Source organism: Agelaius tricolor, unplaced genomic scaffold (genome assembly GCF_023055355.1).
Source record: "Agelaius tricolor isolate 1412-34295 unplaced genomic scaffold, bAgeTri1.0.p SCAF_25, whole genome shotgun sequence".
In the NCBI taxonomy this organism is placed as follows: domain Eukaryota; kingdom Metazoa; phylum Chordata; class Aves; order Passeriformes; family Icteridae; genus Agelaius; species Agelaius tricolor.
The window spans coordinates 5,377,578-5,401,917 of record NW_027269285.1 but is presented as its reverse complement, the minus strand read 5'-3'; the positions used below and the strand labels follow the sequence as shown (position 1 = coordinate 5,401,917).

The window sequence follows — 24,340 nt, the reverse complement described above, 5'->3', positions numbered from 1 at the left end:
TGAGCCTTCCCAGAAGCAAAACAAGGCACCTTGATTGGCATTGGAGCAGTGACAAAATGCTGTGTGTGACAAAGCAGTGCCCCGCCTCTCCCAGGAGTTATAACCAGTACAAACTCTCTGTACACGAGCTCTGCACCAAACCTAACCAGGAGCCTCGACCACAAGGGTGGGCAAGAACACTGCTCAGGGATCCCTCATCCACCTCCAGCTGTCCCAAAACAGGCACTGCAGGTGCCTGAGGGCTGAGCCTTCCCCACGGAGAGCTGCAGCTGGTTCTGGCTCTGTTAAATGTGGCTTCTCCAAACCCATTCCTCCAGCGAGAAAAACCCCAGAAATCACCATGTTGTTTTCCAAGATTTTACTCGCCTTACTGTGAGCCAAACCAGGGGCTGGGGCAGGGATCAGAACAGCCCCTCCTCGGTGGCCAGGGTGAGCAGGATGGCCTTGCAGGTGTTCTCAAAGAGGGCAGCTCTGTTCTGGGCCTCCCCCTTCTTCACCCAGTGGCGGTAGGTGCGGAAGGCGCAGGCGTCGATGAGCTTGCGGACGGGCTTGAGGGCGTAGGGGTCCCTGACCACCAACTCCCTGGTCACTGACTTCACCTGCCTGTACTGGTAGTAAATCCTCACCGAGGCCAGCACGGTCAGGCAGATCACCTGGGGCACAGGGAACAGCCTGGCAGTCAGGGGAATCCTCCCAGAGCAGCCTGGGGTTCAAGGGAATTCCCACAACAGCCTGGGATTCAGGGGAATCCTCCCACAAAAGCCTGGGATTCAAGGGAATTCCCACAACAGCCTGGGATTCAGAGGAATCTCAACAGTCCTGGGATTCAGGGGAATCCTCCCAGAGCAGCCTGGGATTCAGGGGAATTCTCCCTCAACAGCCTGGGATTCAAGGGAATTCTCACCACAACAGCCAGGAATTCCCACAACAGCCTGGGATTCAGAGGAATTCTCCCACAACAGCCTGGGATTCAGAGGAATCCCAACATTCAGGGGAATCCTCCCACAACAGCTTGGCATTCAGGGGAATCCTTCCACAACAGCCTGGCAGTCAGGGGAATTTTCCCCACAACAGCCTGGCATTCAGGGGAATTCTCCCACAAAAGCTTGGGATTCAAGGGAATTCTCCCACAACAGCCTGGCATTCAGGGGAATTTTCCCCACAACAGCCTGGGATTCATGGGAATCCTCCCACAACAGCCTGGCAGTCAGGGGAATTCTCCCACAACAGCCTGGCATTCAAGGAAATCCCCACAATGGAGTGGTCCCAATGCATCACCCCACGTGGGGGAGTCAGAAGGAGCTCAGTGCCTGGCACAGTTTAGTTTCTGCAGGGCTGGCAAAGGGCAGGGGTTCATGCCAGGGAATCACAGAGTCACAGCATGGTTTGAGTTAAAGGGGAATTTAAAGCCCATTTTACTCCCTGGCACAGGCAGTCTTCACCTATCCCAGGTTGCTCCAAGCCCTGTCTGACCTGGCCTTGGAACGTTCCAGGGATGGGCAGTCAGGTTCTCTGGGAAACCTCTGCCAGGGCCTCAGCACCCTCACAGCCAAGAATTTCTCCCCACTATCCCATCTGACCCTGGCCTCTGGCAGTGGGAAGCCATTCCCCTTGCCCTGTCACTCCATCCTTTGCCCAAAGTTCCTCTCCAGCTCTCTTGGAGCCCCTTTAGGCAATAGAAGGTGCTCTAAGGTCTCCCTGGAGCCTTCTCTTCTCCAGGCTGAACTCTGCAGCTCTTTCAATGTTCTTGGAGGTGAGAGGCAGTTTCTCCCTTAACTCCCTCCTGCGAGGGAGTGCGAGGTCTGCACCCAGGCTGCAGAGCCATCCCCATCAGCCTTACCCAAACCCCCAGTTTCTCCCAGACCCATCCCACTGCTGGCTCCTGCAGCTCCCAGCCTCATCCCCACCTTGAATTTGCGGAAGGGGCTGAAGTGCCGGACCTCCTCCACGTCGTACTGCTGGAAGAAGGGGTGTGCCAGCGCCTCGCCCGCCGTGTACCGCTGCCGCGGGTCCACCACCAGAAACCGCGATATCTGCAGGGGGAGCCGCTCACTCTGGGCTATCCCAGGGCTCTGCAACGCCCCCTGCACTCCAGGTTTTCCCAGCCCGAGCACCTACCAGGTCCTTGACGGTGTCGGAGCGATCATCCCACTCCGGGGAGCCGAACTGGTAATCGCCGTTCATGATCATGCGCAGCATCAGCATCTGCTTGCGGTGCCAGAAGGGCGGCGAGCCGGCCAGCAGGGTGTACATGATCACCCCCGTGCTCCACCTGTGGGCAGCAGGGTGTGCATGGTCACCCCCATGCTCCAGCTGTGGGCAGCAGGGTGTGCATGGTCACCTCTATGCTCCAGCTGTGGGCAGCAGGGTGTGCATGGTCACCCCCGTGCTCCAGGTGTGGGCAGCAGGGTGTGCATGATCACCCCGTGCTCCAGCTGTGGGCAGCAGGGTGTACATGGTCACCCCCGTGCTCCAGGTGTGGGCAGCAGGGTGTGCATGGTCACCCCTGTGCTCCAGGTGTGGACAGCAAGGTGTGCATGGTCACCCCCATGGGCAGCAGGGTGTACATGGTCACCCCCGTGCTCCAGGTGTGGGCAGCAGGATGTGCATGGTCACCTCCGTGGGCAGCAGGGTGTACATGGTCACCCCCATGCTCCAGCTGTGGGCAGCAGGGTGTGCATGGTCACCCCCATGGGCAGCAGGGTGTGCATTATCACCCCTGTGCTCCAGGTGTGGGCAGCCCACACAGAGCCTCCAGCACCCCTGTGCCACCCCCGGGCACCCAGCTGGCTCTGCACCCCAGGGGAAACCAGCAGGGAAACTGGAAGCACCTGGAAAACCAGCAGGGAACTGCCCTGCGTGTGCCTGGGGAGGGGGGATGAGCTGAGCTGAGCTGCAGGGGGGTTTGAGCTGAGCTGGTGGGGAATTGTTCCCTGGATGCCTTGAGATGGAGTATTTGGGCCTTGCAGAGATTTTTAGGGAAGGGAGTTGGGTTTGGTGGTGCCAGCCAGGCTGGATGAGCTCAGGCTGTGCAGTGCCAGGTGTCCTGGCTCAGACTGGAAAGGGGACGAAATGCCCTGCTGTGTGTCACAACTCTGACCACTGCAGCCTGAAGCCACCAGAAGTGGTGGCAAAGTCCCTGCAGAGCTCTGGTGAGCTGCCCTGAGCTGGCTGCTCTCTCAGGGGCTGCACAAGGTGTTTAAAACCCCCATGTCTTGGAGCTCAGCCCAAGCTGACTTCCATGAACAGGGAGTGTTGCTTTCGCTCCCACAATGGGACAAAGTGAGGGGATGGGTTTGTCCCCAGGCTGGTGCTCCCCCTGCTCTCTGCCAGAACCCCCTGGTGACCCAGACAGCCCCTCACAGCCACCAATATTGGCTTTTGGTGCATCATTTCATTCTTTCCAAACACTCCAACAGGTCCCCATGGGCACAGTCCTGGCCGTGCCTCAAACCACGTGTGTGTGTTTAGGGAACATCACTCACATATCCACCTCCTTCCCGTAGCCTTGGTGCTCATCATCCATGGAGCACTGCAGGATCTCAGGGGCCAGGTAGCCAGGAGTGCCACAGATCTCTGTGGGGACAGGGACACAGGGCACAGCATCAACCCAGGTGCCATTCCCACCCACTCCAGGCTGCCCATGGTGGGATCTTTGCAGGGATGGTGCTCATAGGGAGGAATTGCAACCTGTGTGCATCTCATTGGTGACTTTTTTGGTGAATTATTGTGGCTTAAAAGTGAGCAAAAGAAAATTGTATGGATGCTTGTGAGAGGGGATGCTTGTTGTTGGGTATGTGGCTCTTTGCATGTAGGAGTTGGGTAAAACAATGGGGCAGAAAGTGGATGAGGTAATGGGGATCAGCTGGAGGAAAAAAGAAGTGGAATGGATTAGGATGGTTTTCCTAAAGATCAGCAACTTTTTCATGGCAAGGAGAGAGGTGTGGAGACTGTGTGCAGGCAGAACTTGTGTGTGAGGACAGCAAAAGCAGCCAAACAGCACCAATTTGCACCCCCAGGTGAAATTGGTGACAAGGAGGGAGTGGGGGTGGAAAAACTCACCAGCCCAGCATCCCCCTACCTCACCAGCCCCTTACCTTTGAGCTTCTCATTCTCATTCAGCTGGCAGGAGAAGCCAAAATCTGTCAGCTTGATGTTCATGTCATCATCCAGCAGGATGTTCTCCGGCTTCAGGTCCCGGTGGACGATGTTGATGGAGTGCAGGTACTGGATCACTTCCAGCAGCGCTCGCATGATCTTCCTGGGGATGGGGACAGCTCATTCCCTGTCCCAAACACCCACTGGCACCACCATCCCAGGGAAGGGGACAGGGACAGTGCACAGGGACACAGCCCAGGGTGCTGTGCTCTCCCCTCTAAGCACACTCTGCTCTTGCAAGGTGATTTGTGCACCTGGCCTTACCTGGTTTCTTTCTCGCTCAAGGTGACTTTCTCAGTGAGGTAGTCAAAGAGCTCCCCTCTCTTCATCCTGCATGAGGGAGGGGACACAGAGTCAGGCAGAGGCTGAGCTGCAACAGCAAACCAGCCCTGAGTCCCTGGGGAGGATCAGTCAGGGGTTTGTGCCCCTTAACAGCCCAAAATAACTTTCATAACAAGGGGTAAAAGTGCCTTTATGTATTTCAGTCAAATATCAGGCAGAAGGAGAAGAAGCTGTGCCAGGTTTTGGATGCACAATTGTCAAGGTTGAAAAAGATCTCTAAGATCACCAAGTCCAACCATCAAAGATGGGGCAGGGATGGGGCTCTCCCAGTGCCATCCCACTCCTCTGACATCCACTTCACTGTCCTGGCATTGGGAATTGTGACTTTGCAGACACCGTGGTCCCACTGAGCATATAAATAACCCTCAGGGGTGCGTGACAGTCCCACCAAAGGTTACAGGGAAACCCGAGCAGTGCTGAGCCGCTGACAGAGGGAAAACACTGCTGGCAGCAGAGCTGCAATGAGCTTGCAGTAATTGGGGCTTGATTCTACCTTAAGGGCTGCTCGTCCCTCCACTTTGCCATTTTTGGGCCATAAAAAGCTGGGACCAATCTGCAGAGAGAGAGTGGGCCCAGGGTGCTGAGCCAGCTGGTACTTACAGGTCAAACACCAAGAAGAAGAAGGTGCTGGATTCATAGCTGTCCTTCAGCTGGACTGTAATAAAGCACAGGGGCTGTGAGCACAGTGTGAGGCCATCAATGGACTAAAAATCCAGTTAAACTGCTAACTGAGTTAATGAGGAGCTGATCTTCACAAGTGTTGTGCTTGGGAGACAACATGGGGGGCACTGCTGGGGTGTGTGTGTGGAGGGAGAGCAAACAACGCTCTGAGCAGGTGCTGGCATTTCACCCCAAAAACCCTTCCTGGGGATTGGTTTTGGGGTCCCCTCTGCCCTGAGGAACACACAGGGCAGAAATTGCCCTTGAGGGGATGCTCAAGGCCTGACTTACTGACGTTGGGGTGGCCCGAGACCTTGCGGAGGATGTCGATCTCCTTGGTGGTGGCTTCGCGCAGCTCCTGCACCTCCTTGGGGGAGATGTTCCCCGCCGTGATGTCGATGATCTTCACGGCATATTCCTGCCTCGTGGTTTTGTGGATGCACCTCCGGACCACGCTGCTCACCCCCCTGCCAGGGACAACAGGGACAAAAGGGGGGGTTGCATCCCTGCCTGCCCAGCCACCGGCACCTGGGCTGGCTGGGATTTTCATGCACCAGCAGGTCTCGCTCTGTCACCCTGTCTCGGTGGGACAGAAGGTTTTGAGCTGATGGAAAGTGCTGTTCCATGCTATTTTTAGCCCCATGCTGCTGTGGGCCCTGTTTGTATCAGATTCCCAGGGAACACTGTTCCTATGTGGCACTGGGGGATGTGAAACCAAAACAAGCTGCTTGCCAAAAATAAAGCTTTACCTGCCCAAAACCTCCTTCGGCTCATATTTTTCATAAAACTCCTTGGATGAGTTCCAGTCTGGTAGATCTTCTTCCTTGGTCATCTCTGGCTCCTGTCAAGGCAGCACTCTGGGCTTGTCTAAGGGCAGAAAGGAGCTGCAAGGAAAAAAGAGCCAGGATGGGCACACACTGCCCCCAGAGCTGGGATCAACAATCCCTCATGGAAGAAAAAAACACTGAGGAGGAAGGAAGAGAAGGAAGATCCTGGACCAACCAAAGGGAGTGTTTTGCTGCTTGGAAAAGCCAAGCTTTGCCCTTGGGATGCTGCAGAGATCCCACTGGGAACAGGAGAAACCCCACTGGATTCCCTGATAGCCTGGCTGTCCCCAGGGGCAGAACCAGCCTGGCTGGGGCCAAGGCTTTGGGAAATGCTGCAGCACCCCAAAACCTCATCCCTTCCCTGTGCCCAGCTCACAGCAGCAGCTTCCAGAAACAGCACCCCCCACCAACACCACCCCAAGTGGAGGCTGGAATCTGCCCCTGTTGTTTTTCTCTTTCTTTTCCTTATTATTTTTAAGCAGCAAGAGGGGCTGGGCAGGTCAGGGTGCAGGTGGGGACAGAGGGACTGGGGACAGTGGGAGCTGAGCCAGCGTAAGGACAGCAGCTCAAAGAGCTCCCTCAGACACTCCTGTGCAGCTGCCAGCAGCCTCCACAACTCCTGAAAGGCTCTTGTCCCATTTCTTTTTCCTATTTCAGGCTTGGAGGGATTTTTATACAGCTTGTTTCTGTGCCCATACACGGAGTCTGGGCAGTTAGGATGGAAAGCAGTTTTACAAGCCTGGGCAGCAAAGTTGTCCCTTTGGGATGATAGTTTGTTGCTGGGGAGGGGACAGAGGTGGGCAGGAGATCCCCAGTTCTGTGAGCTTCCCTTTGCCCTCCTCTCAATAGCTCTGCCAGGGCACTGGCAGTTCTAAATACATTTAAATCTCATTAGCAATACGTTATCTCTCCTGACCTGGTTTTAAGGACCAAAGTATGTTTTGGCTGCTGCGGCCAGTGATGTCTAAAAAGGACTGGAGCATTTCTAAACAACCATGAACTTAACTTACAGAGTTTTAGTTATTGGAAATATTGTGAGTAATGCCAAACCAAGCTGAAATCACAAAGGAGAGGCAGGACCAGGAAGTAGGGAAAATAAAATATCTCTGAGGTGGGGGGGGGTTGTCACCAAAATCTGATTATTTTTGAAAATCCAGATTCTGGGATTCTGGGGGTTGGTATTGTGGGGAAGGGCTGGGGAGCATCCACGGAGCACTGCCCGGAATCTGCGCGCTGCCTTATCCTGCCAGGGAAGAACCCGGGAGTTTGTTTTAAAACACCCTGGAATTATAAAAGCAGCAGGTGCAGGGCTCTAACGGGACACTCTGGGTTCACCAGCAGAGTGCAAGGGGGGTCCTGAGGGGATTTTCTGCCGGGAGGAACGCCGAGGGTGAGGCGCTGGGCATCGCCCCCCGCCCGCAGCTGGAGGATCTCCGAGCACAACAAAGATATTCAAATATCAGTTGGAATAAACCCGCAAAGCTCAAGAAAAACCAAGCTTTCAGGCCGGCAGGGGAACGCGGCCCCTCTCCCTCAGACCCTCCGACGCTGACCCGGAGCCAAAGAACGCTGAGCACGGGAGATTCCCGGGGCAGGACCCCCCTCACAACCCTCCCTCAGCGCCGCCCGCTCCTCACCTCGCTGAGGGCAGCGCCGGGCCGGGCCCGGGCCTGGGAGCCGCCGGGAGCCGAGCGCTCAGGGCCGGCCGCCGCCGCCCGGCCCCGGAGAAAGCGCAGCGCGACTTGGCAGCGGCGGGAGCCGGGCGGGCATGGCCGGGCAACGGGCAAGGGGGGGCCGGGGGCCGCCCCGGAGCTGCTGCGGAGCTTCCCCGGTTTAACCCTTGCGCCGCCGAGCACGGCGCGGCCCCGGCTCCTCCTCCCCGGGGGCGTTGCTGAGGGGCCGCCGGGAGCTGCGGCTGCCCCGGGCATGGGGAAGCTCGGCCGGGAGGGGCTGCGGGACGGGGAATGGGAACGGCGGGACGGAGCTTGAAGGGCAGCCGGGCCCAGAACTGCCGCCGTGAGCACCGAACCGCTCTGTGCGCACCCAGCGCCAGCTCCGGGCGCCTCTTGGACACCTCCACAACTTCTCTGGAAAATTATTCCAGTGCCTGACCACCCAAACAGTAATTTTTTTTTTTCCTCCTAATATCTAACCGAATTTCCCCTGCCCACTTCCTCTTGTCACGGATTGGCCCAAACCGCCCACTGGTTTTATTTCAGTTTCACCAGGAAGGTAAAACACCCCAGAAATGAGATGGGAGCTTGATCGGCAGACGCGAAGCTGCTCCTGTCACAGTTCTGTTCTCATCCCCACTGTGTGAGGTGACTCCTCTCCCTTCTGAACACTGCTTTAATCTTTTCACTTTCAGAACTGCAAGTGAGAGGTGAAGTGCTTTAGGAGCAGGCAGAACACCCAACAGCATAACAGCACATCAGGGAAAACAGGTAATGCTAGGGAAAGTATTTTTAACAGAACTGCGCTTCTCAGAGCAGGGTTATTCCCCACCACAGTTCCTGCTTATCCAGGCTTTTCCAGTGATGTCCGGGAGGGTGTTTACTTTATCAGCCCCAAGGATTTGAGCAAGGTGTGATGTGGCAGCTCCCTCGGATGGGAAAAGGAGGGTTTGCACTTTACATCGGTAAATACTTTAAAAATAATTATTATTTTCATGTAGCAGGAGTGGCTTTGTTGCATGCTTGAGCCAGGCAGGAGGGAAGGCTACAGGAACATCATCTCATTGTTCAGTCCTATTACACCAGAAAAAGAAACACCTGCAGAACACCCTGCCAAAATCAATTTTCACCTCCTCACCCTTCTACTCCAGCACTCAAACTCAACCAAAGCAAGGTACTTCTAGAGAGAGAAGTTTATTTATAGACATTACATACATTCAACACAACAATCAGCAAAACCAGTAAAACCCACGTTAGCTCATTCTGCTTTGTTATTCACCCTTCCATTCTGTGCTAAATAATTAAATTGCAGCTGTGAAGTTGGATCACATCAGAGGCAGCTATGGCTGGAGTCAAGCCACAGAGATGATAGTGTGAATATATGAACTAACAAGATACCAGACAGCTTTAAACTTTATTACTGAAGCTTTTTGTTTTTCATTCATAGGTCAGTTCTTGCAAGATGATCTTCAGCAGCCTCCTTGTGCAGGCTTAGGCCAAACCTGAAAGGGAAGGAGTTAATTTCAGTGAGTTTTGGACCCCTGAATGGAAGGGGAAGGAGGTATTTCAGTCAATTTTGGGTCCCTGAATGGAAGGTGTTTTCCCTGCCACAGGACAGATTTGTCAGGGTGTTCCCCCTTCCCTCATGCCTTTGCTGGGATATGCTGAGCTGCAGTCATCAGCACTGGTGATGATGTCTCGCATGCAATTTTTTTTTCCATGCCTCTTTTGCACAGCTGCCTCCTCCCTCCCAGGACAGGATGGTTTTGTTATCCTTAGAGCTCTGTAATGCCCCAAATGTGCTGCTGCCACTTTTCCAGTCACCTTCAGGCCATGCACCAGCACAAAGCATCAGGAATTCACCCCCTCTCCACCCCACAGGACCCAAACACAAAGCCCAACAGAACAGCAGCTGCTTTACCTGACTTCAGAGCACCTTCATCACTCCCCAGCTGCATCAAAGCCCCAGGACATCATTCCCACAATAATTTTACTGATGATCCCATTTAAGAGCTGCCTGCCAGCACTGTGTACTTACCATTGGAAACCCTGCACTGCTTGAGCACCTCACTGAAGCCCTCACACAGCTTGAGGTCGGTCTGCTTCTGGGCACACTCCAGGAATTGTTTCATCTCATACTGGCAAGGGCCTTGCTGCTGCTGGGCAGCCTGAGCACCCTGGGGCTCCTGAAACACCAAATGGCTCCGTAAAAACCCTTCCAACAAAGCCAAAGCACCCCCAGACTGCTTGCTGAGGGTTCTTCCCTGCATTTCAGTCAAAACCTTCATTTTTTTAAATGGAAAACAAGTGAAAGGCTAAAGCACAAAACAATTTTCCAGCAGAGGAATATCACTTTCAGAGTAGTTTTTTAAATTACAAATACTTGAGTGGTTTTGATACATTCAAGTAACTCTGGATGGCACCTGAGCAAAGGTCTCCCCAACATCAGACCTGGAACATGGAATCAGACAAATACAGTAAAAAATAACACCAACACCTTGCCACACATCCCTCCTGCATCCCTATGAACTCTTTTTAAGATGACTCATGGTGAGTTACCATGGAGATTCAGTCTGTAGTTATACTCTATATATAGTTATATATATACATATATAGATTAAATAAAGACTGTAAGCACCCCAGCTGTGACTCATGTGGTGTTTAAGGCTCCAGTAACTCCCTCAGCATGGAGCTGAGCTGCCATCAGTCAGTGTCCAGCCGTGCTTCCCCTCCCTCACCTGGTAAGTGACATCAGGCCTGGCAGCTTCAGAGCTGCCCCCTCCACTGAATCCTCCGGTGATGGCGTGGCCGATGGTGTGTCCCACGGCCGAGCCCACGGCCACCCCGGCAGCAGTCGTGGCCATCTGGGCCATCAGCCCCGGCTGCTTCGGGGCCGGGGACGCCACGGCCGAAGGCGGAGCCGCTGCGGGGACAGAAGCCCGAGGAGCCGGTGCTGGAGACGCGACTCTCCTCGGGGGTGCCCGGCTGCAGGGACACAAAGAGAAACATCACTTCACCATCATCATCATCATCTCAAACCATGCCGGGCAGAGGCCACACGCCTGCAGGGTTCCTCCTGTGAGGCACGGAATGTCCCGAGCTGGAAGGGACACACAGTGGCACAGAGCGTGACAGACAGGAGGCCCCAAGGATCACGCTGGGATTACACACACCGCTGTTACACACTGAAAGAGTGAACTCGGTGTTCTGGTGAGCGTCTTATGCAAGACAGGGTCAGAATTACAGGCTTTTTTCTGCTCACACAGCTGTTTTGGGGAAAAATACAATCTGCCCCAAAAGCGGCTGATCACCACGGCGCTGGTGTCCTGTCCCTGCGGTCGAGCAGACCCATTTCCATCCCCCAAATCGCCCAACCCCGCTCCGCTAACCCACAGCCAGCCCAACTCAAACCAGCCGGGCACTGCCACCACCCCGGTGCGTCACCCGCCCGCACAATGGCGGCCGGGCCACTGCGGCCTGCACGGGGGAAAGGGGAGAAAGAGAGGGGGCCCCGGCCGCCCTCACCTAGCGGGGGGCGGCACGCGGGACGTGCGGCTGCGGTTGCCCCTGGGCATGGCGGCGGGGAGCGGAGCGAGGCGGAGGAAGCCCCGAGCGGCGCGGAGGGAAGCGGAGGAAGCCCCGAGCGGCACGGCCTGGTCTGATACCGGCACGCCGCCTCTGAAGGTCACCGCGGGCTGCGTCACTTCCGGGACGGCGCGCGCGGGGCGGGGCTGAGCTGAGGCCACGCCCCCTCCGCCCGCCTGAGGCGCCGCGCGGGAGCGGCCGCGATGGCGGCCGTGGCAGTAAATAAATAAACATCTAAAGTGCTGTTAAACCCGTGCTCCGGGGACTGTTGGTCATAATAAACGCTTAAATAGCGATAGAACTGCGTCTGTCCGATCTTCAGCCGCAATAAGCAGCTGAATTTTGATAATATGTGCGTGCAGGAACCTCCGTCATAATAAGCACATCGCGTAAACCCGCCTTTGTAGGATCCTCGGTCATAATAAACACCTAAATAGTGTTAAACCCTCGTCTTTGTGGGACTTCCAGCCATAATAAGCACCTAAATAGCGATAAATCTGCTATTGTAGGATCCTGAGCCACAATAAACTCCTAAATTTCTCAGGGACAGTCGGTCACAATAAAAAACTCCTAAATCTGTGAGCGACAGTCGGTCACAATAAAAAACTCCTAAATCTGTGAGGGACAGTCAGTGACAATAAACACCTAAATCTGTGAGGGACAGTCGGTCACAATAAAAAACTCCTAAATCTGTGAGGGACAGTCGGTCACAATAAACACCTAAATCTGCGATGAACAATTGGTCACAATAATAAACTCCAAAATTTGTGAGGGACAGTTGGTCACAGGAAACACCTAAAGCACAATAAACCTGCACCCCTGGCACTTCCAGGCACAATAAACACCTAAATCGCCGTGGAAAGTGTTCCAGCCTTCAGGGAATCATTCTCTGAGGAAAAGGAGCCTCAAAAACCTCTCAGAATTCAGCCCTTCGGTAGAGTTACAGATTTTATTTTATTTCTATGGATTCATGGGTTTCTCTGGAGCAAAGAGGAGATCCCATCAATCCATAGAAACATCTCCAAGAGGTGCCAGAGGATGATCCTGGATTCCTTTTGGTGATGCCCAGCAACAGGACAAGGAGTAATAAACTAAAACACAACAAGTTTCACCTCAACATGAGAAAGAATTTCTTTATGTTGGGGTGGCAGAGCTGTGAACCTGCAGTGTCCCTCTCTGGAGACATTCCTGCCCCGCCTGGATTTGGTCCAGGTGACCCTGCCTTGGATGATCTCCAGAAGTCCCTTCCAACCCCAACCATCCTGTGACTATGGGATTTTCACCCCAAAAAAGAAGCCAGGATCCCTCCTGCCCCCTCATCCTTACTCAGGGGCTGAGTCTCTTTGCTTTAGAGACACTATCTACTCAGATAAATGAATTTTTAAATGAATTTATTAGCTATTGTATTAATGAAGCTGTTTCTACACCCAGCAGCAATGATAAGGGATACCACAGTCAACAGTTATGATAATTCATGTTAAAAAAATTGCTTGTTGGCAATTTCTTCACTTAAAAAGGAGGTGAAAGACCAGATATTTCAACATCTTTTACATCAGGGGATGTAACTGTTGCCTGATGAAAGAAGAGCTAACATTGTGAATTTATAGAGCAGGAGTACAGCTCAGAAAAGCAGTTGCTGACGAGAGAATTATCAGGAGATAAATATAAATGATAAACCATGCTCAGAACAGGGACATCTGCAGAAGCTCAGACCACTGGTGTTGCTGCAGGACAGCTTCTTCTCCCTGGCTCTTGGCCTCTCTCCATCTCTGAGAGCAATAATTGAGCAATAATTTTGCTTTTCTAGAGTTCAAGCAACTCATTTCTTAATGAGTGGTTTTCTCAATGCTTTTTAATTAATAGTTTTCAATTTTCACTCTTTTTTTCTTTGCTGGCAGGGCGATTCTTGACGCTTGAAGTCATTTTGTGACCGCGTCCCTCTTGGATTTGTTTTGTTTTGCAGAACAATGAGGGCAGGATGGCACTGCAGGCAGGATGAATGCTGCCATTGTGCTTTGTCCTGCTGCTTTCCTTGGGAAAACTCCAGAGCTCCCTTTTGTACCGGCTCACCCTCGCATCTGCTGATGCCCACAGCTCACAAGGATTTGGGGAAGGACACAAGAACCAGTAGCTGGTGGCCATCCCCAAAAAAATCAGCAATAATGGTGGTTGTGGTGACGTTCACAGCAAGCAAATATTGGTTTATTTCAGCTGTTTTGATGTGGGTTCACCACAGGGATTAAGTGGTTCTTTAACCACCAGCCAGGTGCTGATGCTTCTTTTGATAGAAAGGTGTGAAAGAAACAAGATCCAGCCTTGATTTTGGGTTGTGTCCATCTGATTGTGACCCAGTGTGGCAGAATGGGATCCCAGATCTGGGAAATAAGTGATGAAATCCCATTGCACAAGCGCAAGGCTGAGCAAGCTCTGGGGGAACCATCAGCAGCTGCTCCCGAGCCAAGTGGAACATGAGGCTGTGGTGTGAAAATCAAACTTTTAATAGATTTCTCCTATTGTTTGTCCAAATGACACATCCCAGACAAGCTCGTGGTGAGTTTGGGAGTGCAGCAGGCCCTCTGCACACCAGATGGGCTCTGGGCAGGGTGCGGGAGTTTGGTGCGTTCTGCCCAAAATCACGGAAAAACCTCTGGAGAACGGGGCTGAGGCTCACATCACCTGAGCTCCGTGAAGTGACACATCATCCCTGAGGGTCAGCTCAGCCGGGGAGACTTTTCTCGCATTTTTCGGAATTGCCCAGTCTCCTCGTGTTCCAGACTGGAGGGAAAAAACGTGAGGAAAAGCCCATTTTACTTTTGGAAATGCTCATTTTCCTTTTGGAAAGCCCATTTTCTTCCTGGAAAATCCCATTTTCCTGCTGGAAATGGCCATTTTCCTGCCACAAAATCCCATTTTCCTTTTGGAAAATCTAATTTTCCTGCTGGAAAAGCCCGGTTTTCTCTCTGGATTCCGGCGGGGCGGGGGCGGCGGTGTGAGGGGACTCTGCCGGGCTCGCGGCGGCCGCCAGGGGGCGCTATGCCACGCCCCCCCACCCCCGCCCAGGCCTGACGTGACGTCGTCGCGAGGCGCCACGTCTGGCGCGAGCGGCGAGGGGCGTGGCCAGCGAGGGGGGAAAGGGGAGGGGGTTGTGGCGCGCCCGCCCGTCCGGCCAATGAGGAACGCGCGCGCGTGCGCGGCCGGCCAATGAGGAGCGCGCGCGTGCGCGGGGCGGGGCCGCGCCGGGCGCGCGTCGCGGGCTGAGGCGGAGGGACGGGGCCAAGATGGCGGCGCCCGTCCTGCTGCGGGTGTCGGTGCCGCGCTGGGAGCGGGTGGCGCGGTCCGCCGTGTGCGCCGCCGGCATCCTGCTGTCCCTGTACGCCTGCCACCTGGAGCGCGAGAAGGGCCGCGACAGCCACTACCAGGCCCTGTGCGACCTCAGCGAGCGGGTGCGCTGCTCCGCCGCCATCACCTCCAGGTGAGGCGCGGGTGGGACCCGCCGCCGCACCCGCGGGGGGAAGGGGCTGAGGGCTGCGGGAGCGCTGGGGACGGGTCTCGGAGCGCTGCCTTCCGTGCCTCGGTGCGTGCTGGGGGCCGGGCCGGTGCTCGGAGGGGCTGCGGGGCGGGCGGGGGCACGGAGGGGCCGGGGCTGCCGGGGACGGGGCAGCGCTCCCGGTGTGGGGCAGCCCCGGGGCTGGAGGGCCCCTGTGGGAACGGGTATTTTCGGGATCGCTACGGCTGTAGGGTGAGGCACCCGCAATTGCTGTGTTGTAATCAGTGGCAATTAGGTGGAGTGACAGGCGTTTTAGTGGTAAAAGCTGGGCAGAGTGGAGTGCTATGTCTGTGAGCAGTGGTTAAGGACAACATAAACAAGTGCGGTTGCGGGTGGTTCGCTTTGTTAGCTTTAATTGCAGTATCTGTTTTGCGTTCTCATTGGGACGAACCCTGGCAGCACAGGAGATGCTTTGGTGATCCAGAGGAAGTGCTTCATTCAAAGGAGGCTTGGATGCCTCTGCAGCACAAGCCCAGTCCAAATCCTGACTTATTTTGCAGATGTCCAGCCAGTTCAGCAGTTGTTTTCTAAAGGCCAAGAGCTCTTATTTCTGTTAGGAGAGTCATCGTATAAATCTGGTTCTTAAGCAAATCTATGTATTAAATCCTTCCTCTTTGTTTCAATGAGAATTTTGTTAAGATTGTGTTAGTGCCTTCAGCTGAATGAATACTTGAGATTTCCTTTTTCCCCTCTCAGTGTAACCTGTGCAAAAGCTGTCACAGTTTTTACAGACGTACTTGCTGTATCATCATAACAAGCCAGTTTGATGGAGTATTCTCATCCTCTGTCAAGCCGGGAGCTGTGAAATTTTTGAGGCAAAACATCCAGGAAGCTCTTTTTCCTAAATCCTCTTCTGTGGTGACAGAAGTGAGATTGTGTGACAGAGATCTGTATCTCTGGCCACCTGATATTGTGGTTGAATGAAGGCTTTAACTCTGCTTTTCTGTCTGCCTCAGGTCATCTTTAGTTTGTGAAGGTGCTTGTTCATATCTCTGCTTGGAAAGTGGCCTGAAATGAGAAGTTTGGCTCTAACTAGGGAGAAAGCTTCAATGAACTCACCAGATAAATTCAAATAATATAAATTAAATTATGCTCAGGCTACTGAGATTAAAGCATGTGAGTCTCGTCAGGCATTTAACTTTGATCACAGATACAGGGTAAAAAGAGAATAACAGAAATTCAAGCATTAAGTAACAGATAAAGGGGTAAAAAGACAATAACAGAGACTGAAGCCTGTTCTTGTACAGAATTGGTCCTCCAACAGCTTTTTGTGCTGCTGTTGTGACAGGGGATTGCATGTCACAATTTTGATGCATGTTTACTGAACACTTGGGAGGAGGAAATTACCTAAAGATATAATTGGAATTATTTCTAATTATGGAACTGAGCTCGGTAATTACAGCGTTCATTAGCAATGCTGCAGCTGACACGTTGAGTAAGACCTGGGAATCCTTGGCTGGAGGAATTCTGGATGATAATGTGAGGAGTTGGGGATAAAATGCTCTCAGATCTCCCAGCAGTTGCTAGGAGAACCATGCCTGGAGTGAAGCACTGCAAATGCCAGGAGAGCTCGTGATCGTGTGAGCAGGTGGTAAAAGGAGTTTGTGCAAAAGGAACGTGCAAGTTCTGCTCACTCCAACCATATTTGGAGAAGAATTTGCTTTCCAGGCTGTGCAGGGCACAGAGGGGGAGTTGGGCTTTAACAGTAATGCAGGAGGGCAAGGCATTGAAGTTGCAAAGAAATTAATCTTATTTTCCATGTGGCCACAGCTCCCCATCCACTGTTGTCCGTCACTTTCTCCAGCTGAGTGTTCCTTGTTCCCACATCACCAAAGTTTCTCAGGAACTTCATTTCTAAAAGGAGCTTTTAAGCACATTTTAGATTTCACTGGGGTTGTAAAGTTGCAATTTTGTGTTCCAGCTTTTTCTCAGGTAATTCAGATTTAACTTCCATATTTCTTTTCTCATTGAGCTGTTTCACTGACAGTCAGAAATTAATTGATTAGATAACGATTAGAGTTAACTCTGCAGAGTTAACTGGGTGAGAAACTTCTGCTCCTACTTTGGCTTTTAGGTGGTTCCTTGGGTTATGTGACTTTTTATTTAAGCTGGATTTGCTGATGGAATTTGGAATGTTACAATCTTCACATCTTGAGTTTTGACTCCAAGAGTGGGCTGAACTTTAAAAAGCACTTAACGCTGTTAGGATTCATTTTAAATGCATAGAATAATTAGAATAAATTAGTTTATTCCTTCCTGAGCTGACTTTCTGGTATTTTGGGCGGAGTTTTCCTCACCAGCTGTTGGTATTTCCAAGTCTTGCTTTTAAGCCAGATCTGGCATTGGCACAAGAGCAAGAACAGAAATGTAAAGACTGCCAGCATGCAGAGGGAGGAGCACAGAAAATCTCCTATCAGAGCCTGACTCATGCAGAAGGTTATGTTGGAGAGATCCCTGCCCAGTATCCCTTACCCAAAACATGAATGGTCAGCATATTTCAAATTTTTATCAAGGGGAAAGTTCATGAAATAGTTTAAAAATAAAATTTGCTAAGGAGTGGCTGATAATGGCAGGTATTAGGGCAATACCTCCCTAATTGCTGTATTTATTTTAAATTAATTGCTGTCTGATAGTTGAGAATTATTAAGGGTCAAAAACGGCTTCATTTACAAACTGACTGTTTTATAAACTGGCTAATAGTTTTCCACTGAAAAATATTTTTGGTCTTGCTGTATTTTCACAGTGGGAATTAAAGTAATAAACCACATTTCAAGTCCTACAGGTCATGCTACAGCTTGAAATAAAATGTGACCTTTAAGTGGTAATGCAGAGACTCAGAGCCTTTGGCTTTGCTCTTTTCCATGCCCTGAGAGATTTTGGGATCTGCTAATACATTTTTCCTTTCTGTCTTGATGAATTGGAGGATAAATGAGTGGTTTTAAATGACTTTAGCAGCCTGGCATGCATTAATGAATGCTGTAAGAGCCTCAAGACAGCAGCACAAACGAGCAAAGGGCACATGGGTATCTTTAGCAATATTTGCAGCTGCGTCACTGAAGGGCTTTGGCAATAGTCAATATTGATCTTTGCCTGATTGCTGAAGGAGTTCTAGAGTCAAAATAGCATTTGGAGAATCTGGATGTCATTGGGATTTTAGGAATTCCCTGTTCTGTTCATGGGCAGAGTTTTGGATTGGTGTCTTGTGTTTGAGGCACTTTGAAAAGTGTGATGTGACAGAATGGTTTGGGTTGGAAGGGACCTTCAAGGTCATCCTGTCCCAGCCCCTGCCATGGGTGGGGACACTTCCCTCTATAAAAGTTTCACATCCACCTTGTGTTTTCTGTGGATGCACCAAAATATTCACCTGGTAGCTCCTGAAAATGCCTGTTAAACGTGGGGTGTGTTGTGGGCAGCTCTGAAAGGGTGGCCTGTGGCAGGTGTAGTGTTATTGTATGGTTCTGCCACATTCATAAATCACTTTAAACACTGAATTTACACCCTGTGTTCTGTTTGGTTGCTTTTCCTGCTGTAGAGCTGTTCCTCTGCAGAGTGGCTGTGAATTGCAGGTAAAGAACTGCCCCGTGCTGGTTTCTCAGCAGAGCACACCTTGCTGGAACTGCTCTGGTGCATCTTTACAGGGATCAAAGTGACAAGAACAACCCCATTGTCCAAGGAAATGGGGCATGGAGAAAAATTCCCAGACCTCCCTAAGCTGATGTTTAAACAGGTTCTGTTGTGTTGTCTGTCAAGTTTGCTTAATTCCAAGTAAAGAACATTATGTGGCAGTTATTCACGTTTATAGTAATAAATTCCTGATATCCCAGAAGCTCTTTTCCTTGCTGCCCCTGCAAGCAAATATCCGGAAATGTTTGAGGTTTTCAGCTGCAAGTGTTAGTGACTGGTGTAAGGTGTTAGGAGATGAAAAAGGGGATTCTGGATTTAGTGAGTTTGCTGTCTGAGGGAAGCTTGGAAAATCTCTGGTTTGGAATTGGGCAGGGAGAAATTGGAGGAGCCAAATTGGTGCCACAGGGGAGGGGAGGGAAAGCCAGAGTCACTCCTGTGCTGAAGGGAAGCCCTGCCCTGGAGCCAAGGTTCTGTGTCCCTTGTCCCCAGCTGGGCTGGCACTGCAGGCAGGGCTCAGGGGAGCAGAGGGTGTGAGCTGGGAGCATCCAGAGCTGATTCCATGTGCAGGAATGCTGGTAGAAACCAGCCTGGAATTTTAAAGCTGCAGAAGCTGAGAGCTCAAATATTTTGGGGTTTTTTTTTTCCATCCTTCTAGTAGAAAATTGATGTTTAATACTGATACAACACCTATTGACTGAGGCACATCTTTTATAAAACACAGCAGTGCCCCTGCTGTGGTAAGATTTTATTCTCCATCCTTACAGTGCTCACACAAACATGTTAATTTTTGCTTTTCATAAATATGTAATTTCCAGCTTCACTGGAATTTGTAATAGGGTTAGGAATTATTCTGCCTCGTGCACAGTAAATTTAACCAAGTGCTTATAATTCAGACTTGGGCTTCATTTATGGTAGCTTAATAGAAAAGATTATTAAGGAAGGAATCAGTGCTGTTGCCTTGTATCTTGAATAGCCAGTGCTTCTGTAAAGGCTGCTATAAAATAATTATCCACTGTCTGCTTAATATTTTGCTGATCTAGACCCTGAGAGTTTTTACAGACTATCTGAAGTAGAGCTGGAGGATATATAGAAGAAAACCTCATTTGGTTATGCTAAATGCTGCTAATAGATTTAAACATGAAATTAAGTGTATCAACGTTTTTGAGCACTCCTGGCAAGTTTACAAATGGGAATTTTTAATCTTTTTTTTTGTGGCTTCTAATTGAAGGCTTTTACTTAATTTATTAAGGCTGTTAAGAGTGGCCTTGAAGCCATGAATTAGATTTAATCCAAAATCCTCTGGTGAAGCTGGAAAGAAGTTGCAACCAAAGTTTCTTAACAGATCCTTTGACCTTTCTATGAGCTTTTCACTGAGGGCAGGGGGTGAGCTCTGCTCCTCTCTGAGAACTTTCATTCTGGACTAGAAATTATCTCAGAAACCCAGTGGTGCTCAAGGAAACGTGCACATCACTTATCAAGTGTAGCCTTTTTTTGTTATTTGTTTTTGATAAAATTAGATTTATTGTTTCCTCTAGGTTACAAAGTGGTAAGGGGTGCTTGCTGTTGATAACAAAATAATGCTCATGGGGTGAGAAATAATCCTGAAATGAGAGGAAGTAACTACTGCTTAAGTAACTACTACTACTACCCAAAACCCACCCAAATTTGAGTTCTTTCCTTGCAGTTTGGGCACAGAATCTTGGTTATTGTTTGCACTTTTGCACCAAACCCAACAACTGAGAGAGAATTGTGTTGGTGAAGCTGCTGCTGCACAAATGCAGAGATCTGGGATCAGAGAAGCCTTTGAATGATCTGGTCCCCTGAGGGATTTGATTGCATTTCCAAGCAGTCCTTGGGGACACTGGAATGAGACCTGGAATTGTCCTTTTTCCAAGGCATGCTGTACCTGTGCTGAGCCAGTGTGGTTCTTTCCATGTTAAACTGGAAATCCAGGGCTTGGTTCAGTTCTGGGCATAAAACCCAGGGGGGTTTCCAGGTGAAATCCAGGGGATGTGGTTCTGCTCATCACCAGGGGTGGTGGTTGAGGTCAGAAATGCTCAGCAAACATCTGGGACACCCAGGAAGGCCTCAGGGGAGGCTGCCAAGTGTTGGTGCAGGTGAAAGCCCAGTTCAGAAGTTTCAGCTGATCCTTAAGTGTAGCCATGACATTTTATGGAAAAGCCTTTCCTTAGGATTTTTCCTCCTGAGAAGCTGAGAGGCCTCAGGAACAAAATGTAACCAATGGTTATCTGCTGCTGTGGAATGCAACAGGTGCATCTGGGATTGGGCTCATGGGGTTGTTTCTAATTAATGGCCAATCACAGCCCAGCTGGCTCGGACTCTGTCTGGGACACAAACCTTTGTTATCTTTCTTTCCTATTCTATTCTTAGCCAGCCTTCTGATGAAATCCTTTCTTCTATTCTTTCAGTATAGTTTTAATGTAATATATATCATAAAATAATAAATCAGCCTTCTGAAACATGGAGTCAGATCCTCGTCTCTTCCCTCATCCTCAGACCCCTGTGAGCACGGTCAGGCTTAAGGACAGTGGAGGCCAAGGAAGGATAACAAGGAGGATCATTTTTGGGAATTGTCTTTGATAAAACTGCTCAGAAAATCTGCAGGCAGCTGTCAGAGCTGGGGCCTGGCTACAGAAACACTCCAGCATTTCCTACAGGGGCTGCAGGGGACACTGATCCAACTCCTGGCTAAACAAACACTTTCTGCTTGGTTTGTTTGACTTGGTGGGTTTGGCAGGTTTGGAATTCTGCTGCTTTTGGAGCCAGTGCTGACAACTCAGAACTTGTAACTTGTTAAACTGGAAGGTTGTTTGCTTGTCCTCTGAAATGTTGGAGATGCTGCTGGACTAAATGAGGTTCTTGTGTTCCCTTTTAGCATTTTTTCTGCTAAATTATGCTAAAATGTTTCAAGTGTTTTGGACACAGAGGATGTTCACAATTGTGCAAAAGAGATTGAAACGATTTTAGTGATGTAAAAGTGTAAGATTTTATTGGAGGTACATCACTTGTTGAGCACAGTGACCTCAGTTCTTTTTGTCTTCCTGTTAAGAAGCAACAATTGCACACAAATACTGCTTCAAACTTCTGAAAATGCAACATTGCTGAGCTTTGTCAAGTACCTCAAACCAAAAGGGGCATTGTTTAGAGGGTGGGAAATAACTTTCAAAACCTCCTTTTGATAAAAGAGGACTGAAAAATCACTGCAGTGTTCAATTGTAGATGTTGGGAAAAGAGATGAATCACTTCATTTTCAATTTCTTGAATCACTTTTTAACATTTTAAAGAACATTCAGAGTGGTACATGCAGATAGGGAGGGGGAACTGAGTTTACAAAGATGTCTTAAAGGTTTGTTCCTTGTAATTAGCTCAGATTGCTTTAGATTTTTAATGGCAGTGAAACTCGGGTGTGGTGAGAGTGGGTTTGGCCCCTGTGTGTGTCAGAGTGCTCTGAGTCACCTGGGGTGACAGTGACCTGGATCTCAGCACGGAGCTCCTGCTCCTCAGGGATGGAGCCACCAGGAAAAGCCTGCAGAAATCAGGCTCTGCTTTTATCTTGCTCTGCAAGCAGCTCTGTACTCCCTGCAGGTCACTTTGTTTACATTCTGTATTTAAAAAAAAATTTTAAAAAATGCAAATGATAACACTTCTTCTAAGTTAGGTTTTTTTTGTAAAATGCAGGTTACATGAAATACTTCTGAGTTTATTTTTTTGCAGCTTATCTTGCTATTAGGACTTTCTTCTTGCTATTTGTTTGCCATATTTTTTTAGACTTTGAAGTTTTCATCAATCAGGTAATTCACACCTGAGTCTGGTGAGAAAATGAACACTCTCTACTCAGTTTTTATCCTTCTTCCATTTGCTGGCAGAAGTTCCTGGTTCATTGTGAGTTTTACAACCTTAATAAAATTAGGGGACAATTTAGGCTTTTCAGCAGGGAAATGAGATGGGAATGGGAGTGTACAAAGTAAATCTATAAAGTCTAAATACTTTGCTTTTCATTTGATGCAGAACACTTGCTCCCACTCCAAACCTTATAAGGCTGGGAAAAGTCTTCTGTGCTGCTGAGCTGGCTCCAAGTGTGTGGAATAAGATTTGAGATTAGACCTGAACTCCATGGGCTGAAATTTAATACTTGATGTCCTCAAAGCTGCTACAAGGCCAACGAGACACTTAATGAACTCCTGCATGTGGAAAGAGCTTTCCCTGTGCTCTGACCTTGCAGCTCTGTGCAGATCCCTCCAGGACTCTGACTCCTGGGAAGGGCTGGAACTCATCATCCTTCCACTGGCAGCATTGGATGATTCTCCTGCAGAACAGCTGCAGGGGCAGGTTCTGTAAAATGCCATTTCTGATATTTTCAGCTGGAGTTTGCTCTCAGACAGATCACAGGATGTGAGAGCACCCAGGTAGGGCTGCATTCAGCATCCTGCACTTGGTTGGAGTTGGGCTGATGCTGAACCTTTGCCCACTTTGGGTTGTGCAAGAAAACCTGAGTGTGTTCAAACCATTTTAATGTCACCCTGACATGAATTCTCAGCAATAAACTGAACTTGGGGATGGCAGGCTGAAGCATCTATAAATGTAATAATACAGAAAAATAAACGATTCAATGTAGAAAGTAGTAGTTTTATATACAACTATGTAGTTTTAGTAGTATATACTACTAAAGTATATATACTAAAGTAGTTTTATATACTACTGTGATAATTTCTTTAATGTATTTGTGTGGCTCTTTAATACAGCCTTTGGAATTTGGACAACACAAGACAATTGTTACACGTGCTGTGACCATCAGGAAGGCTAAAAAATTAACAGTTCTCACTTAAAATCCAGATAACCTTTGAGGTGTGGAAGGAAATCTCACCATAAGTGAGATTCTTTGTAATTCTTTGTAACTTCCATAGCCCCAGAGTTGCCCTGGGGTGAGAGCAGAGAGCCAGGCAGTTCTGCTCTGCTTTTCCTGGCAGCTCTGGGATGCTGAGGCTCTGTCCCCTCATTGTCTGTGCTGCCTTGAAGCTTAAGATTGGCACAAAAGTTCCACTTTTAAAAGATTTGTAACCAAACTAGCTGAAAGTGTGTTTAATTTTTGACTGTTTGTACAGCAAATCTGCTTTCTAAGAATTGGGACCTGCTGGGTTTCTTGGGGAGAAGAGCACAAGAGTATTAATAGTAAATTCAGAATTAGTCTGCAATTAAAATGATGAGTTTTGCACAGATGGCTGTGAGACTATAAAGTGTTTTGGAGATGATATGAAATTATCCTCATTGTGGTGCCTCTTTCTGTGAGAAAAGTGCTTGTGATGTGGTGATGGCAGGTCCCAGGTGAGTGACATCAGCACCATTCCTGCCATGTGCAGGGACAAACCTGAGCTGTGTCCTGGTTCAGCAGGGCCATTGCCTCTAGGACAGGAAACTTCCTGAAAATTGCCCTTTCCTTGGAGTTTCCTGCTGCTGCAGGATGAGGATTGGCACTTTGTTACCTTGCTCAGTTCAGCTGCTAATGTGAAGCAAACCTTACATTTGTTTGCTTGGCTTGATGCTCCAAAAATCTGCTGGCAGATATCCCAGTGTGCTCTTGTGAGTTAAATTACCTTGGAGTAACAAAATAACTTCATATTTTCAAGTGACACTAATAAATAGGGTTCTCACTTTGCTTTTACAAATAATGGCATGATCTGCCTCAGGGCATGGAATTAATGGTTTCTGGCACAAACACAATTGCTAATTTAATCTTTCCTCCTCCTTTTGCAGCAGCAGTTTCGTAGGGCTTGTGCTGCTTTCTGCCTTATCACTGGAAAGTTGAAAGTCACTTTGTAGGGATTTCAGGTGTTGGTTCAAAGTGTCACACTGTGCAAGAGCTGGGGATCTTGTGATGGTGCCATGCTCAGCTCGTGTGCTTGACA

General features: G+C 49.8%; 3 protein-coding genes across 4 annotated transcripts in view; 1 reads left to right on the top strand and 2 right to left on the bottom strand.

Moving 5' to 3' along the window:
- Positions 1-343: 343 nt before the first annotated feature.
- Positions 344-7,883, bottom strand: PHKG1 (phosphorylase kinase catalytic subunit gamma 1). 2 transcript variants are annotated; one of them, XM_071447526.1, is made up of 10 exons: positions 7,625-7,883; positions 5,910-6,027; positions 5,452-5,627; positions 5,101-5,155; positions 4,423-4,488; positions 4,098-4,261; positions 3,486-3,576; positions 2,119-2,272; positions 1,908-2,033; positions 344-653 (listed from the first exon to the last, which is right to left on the bottom strand). In XM_071447526.1, the coding sequence occupies exons 2-10, from the start codon at positions 5,990-5,992 to the stop codon at positions 402-404; spliced, it is 1,167 nt and encodes a 388-aa protein (XP_071303627.1). In that variant the 5' UTR covers positions 5,993-6,027; positions 7,625-7,883; the 3' UTR covers positions 344-401. The 2 variants fall into 2 exon arrangements, with proteins under 2 accessions (XP_071303627.1, XP_071303626.1); XM_071447525.1 differs by having other exon boundaries at positions 5,910-6,044; positions 7,625-7,882.
- Positions 7,884-8,838: 955 nt separating this feature from the next.
- On the bottom strand, positions 8,839-11,365 carry CHCHD2 (coiled-coil-helix-coiled-coil-helix domain containing 2). The gene is made up of 4 exons (XM_071447531.1): positions 11,186-11,365; positions 10,399-10,645; positions 9,699-9,846; positions 8,839-9,162 (listed from the first exon to the last, which is right to left on the bottom strand). Exons 1-4 carry the CDS (start codon positions 11,233-11,235, stop codon positions 9,152-9,154), a joined length of 456 nt encoding a protein of 151 aa, XP_071303632.1. The 5' UTR covers positions 11,236-11,365; the 3' UTR covers positions 8,839-9,151.
- Positions 11,366-14,485: 3,120 nt separating this feature from the next.
- The window catches only part of VKORC1L1 (vitamin K epoxide reductase complex subunit 1 like 1), a 19,835-nt gene continuing 9,980 nt past the window's right edge, over positions 14,486-24,340 (top strand). The window contains exon 1 of the mRNA XM_071448061.1: positions 14,486-14,717. Coding sequence (XP_071304162.1) covers positions 14,524-14,717 — 194 coding nt within the window. The 5' untranslated portion in view covers positions 14,486-14,523. The remainder of the gene's footprint in view (positions 14,718-24,340) is intronic.

Coding starts and splice junctions, on each gene's coding strand:
- PHKG1 (XM_071447526.1), bottom strand. CDS start 5,992: ATGACCAAGGAAGAAGATCTACCAGACTGGAACTCATCCAAGGAGTTT. Junction 5,156..5,451: donor CTCGGGCCACCCCAACGTCA/GTAAGTCAGGCC, acceptor GCTTTATTACAG/TCCAGCTGAAGGACAGCTAT. Junction 4,262..4,422: donor TTGAGCGAGAAAGAAACCAG/GTAAGGCCAGGT, acceptor CCCCATCCCCAG/GAAGATCATGCGAGCGCTGC.
- CHCHD2 (XM_071447531.1), bottom strand. CDS start 11,235: ATGCCCAGGGGCAACCGCAGCCGCACGTCCCGCGTGCCGCCCCCCGCT. Junction 10,646..11,185: donor CGCGTGCCGCCCCCCGCTAG/GTGAGGGCGGCC, acceptor GTGTCCCTGCAG/CCGGGCACCCCCGAGGAGAG. Junction 9,847..10,398: donor GGCCTGATGTCACTTACCAG/GTGAGGGAGGGG, acceptor TTGGTGTTTCAG/GAGCCCCAGGGTGCTCAGGC.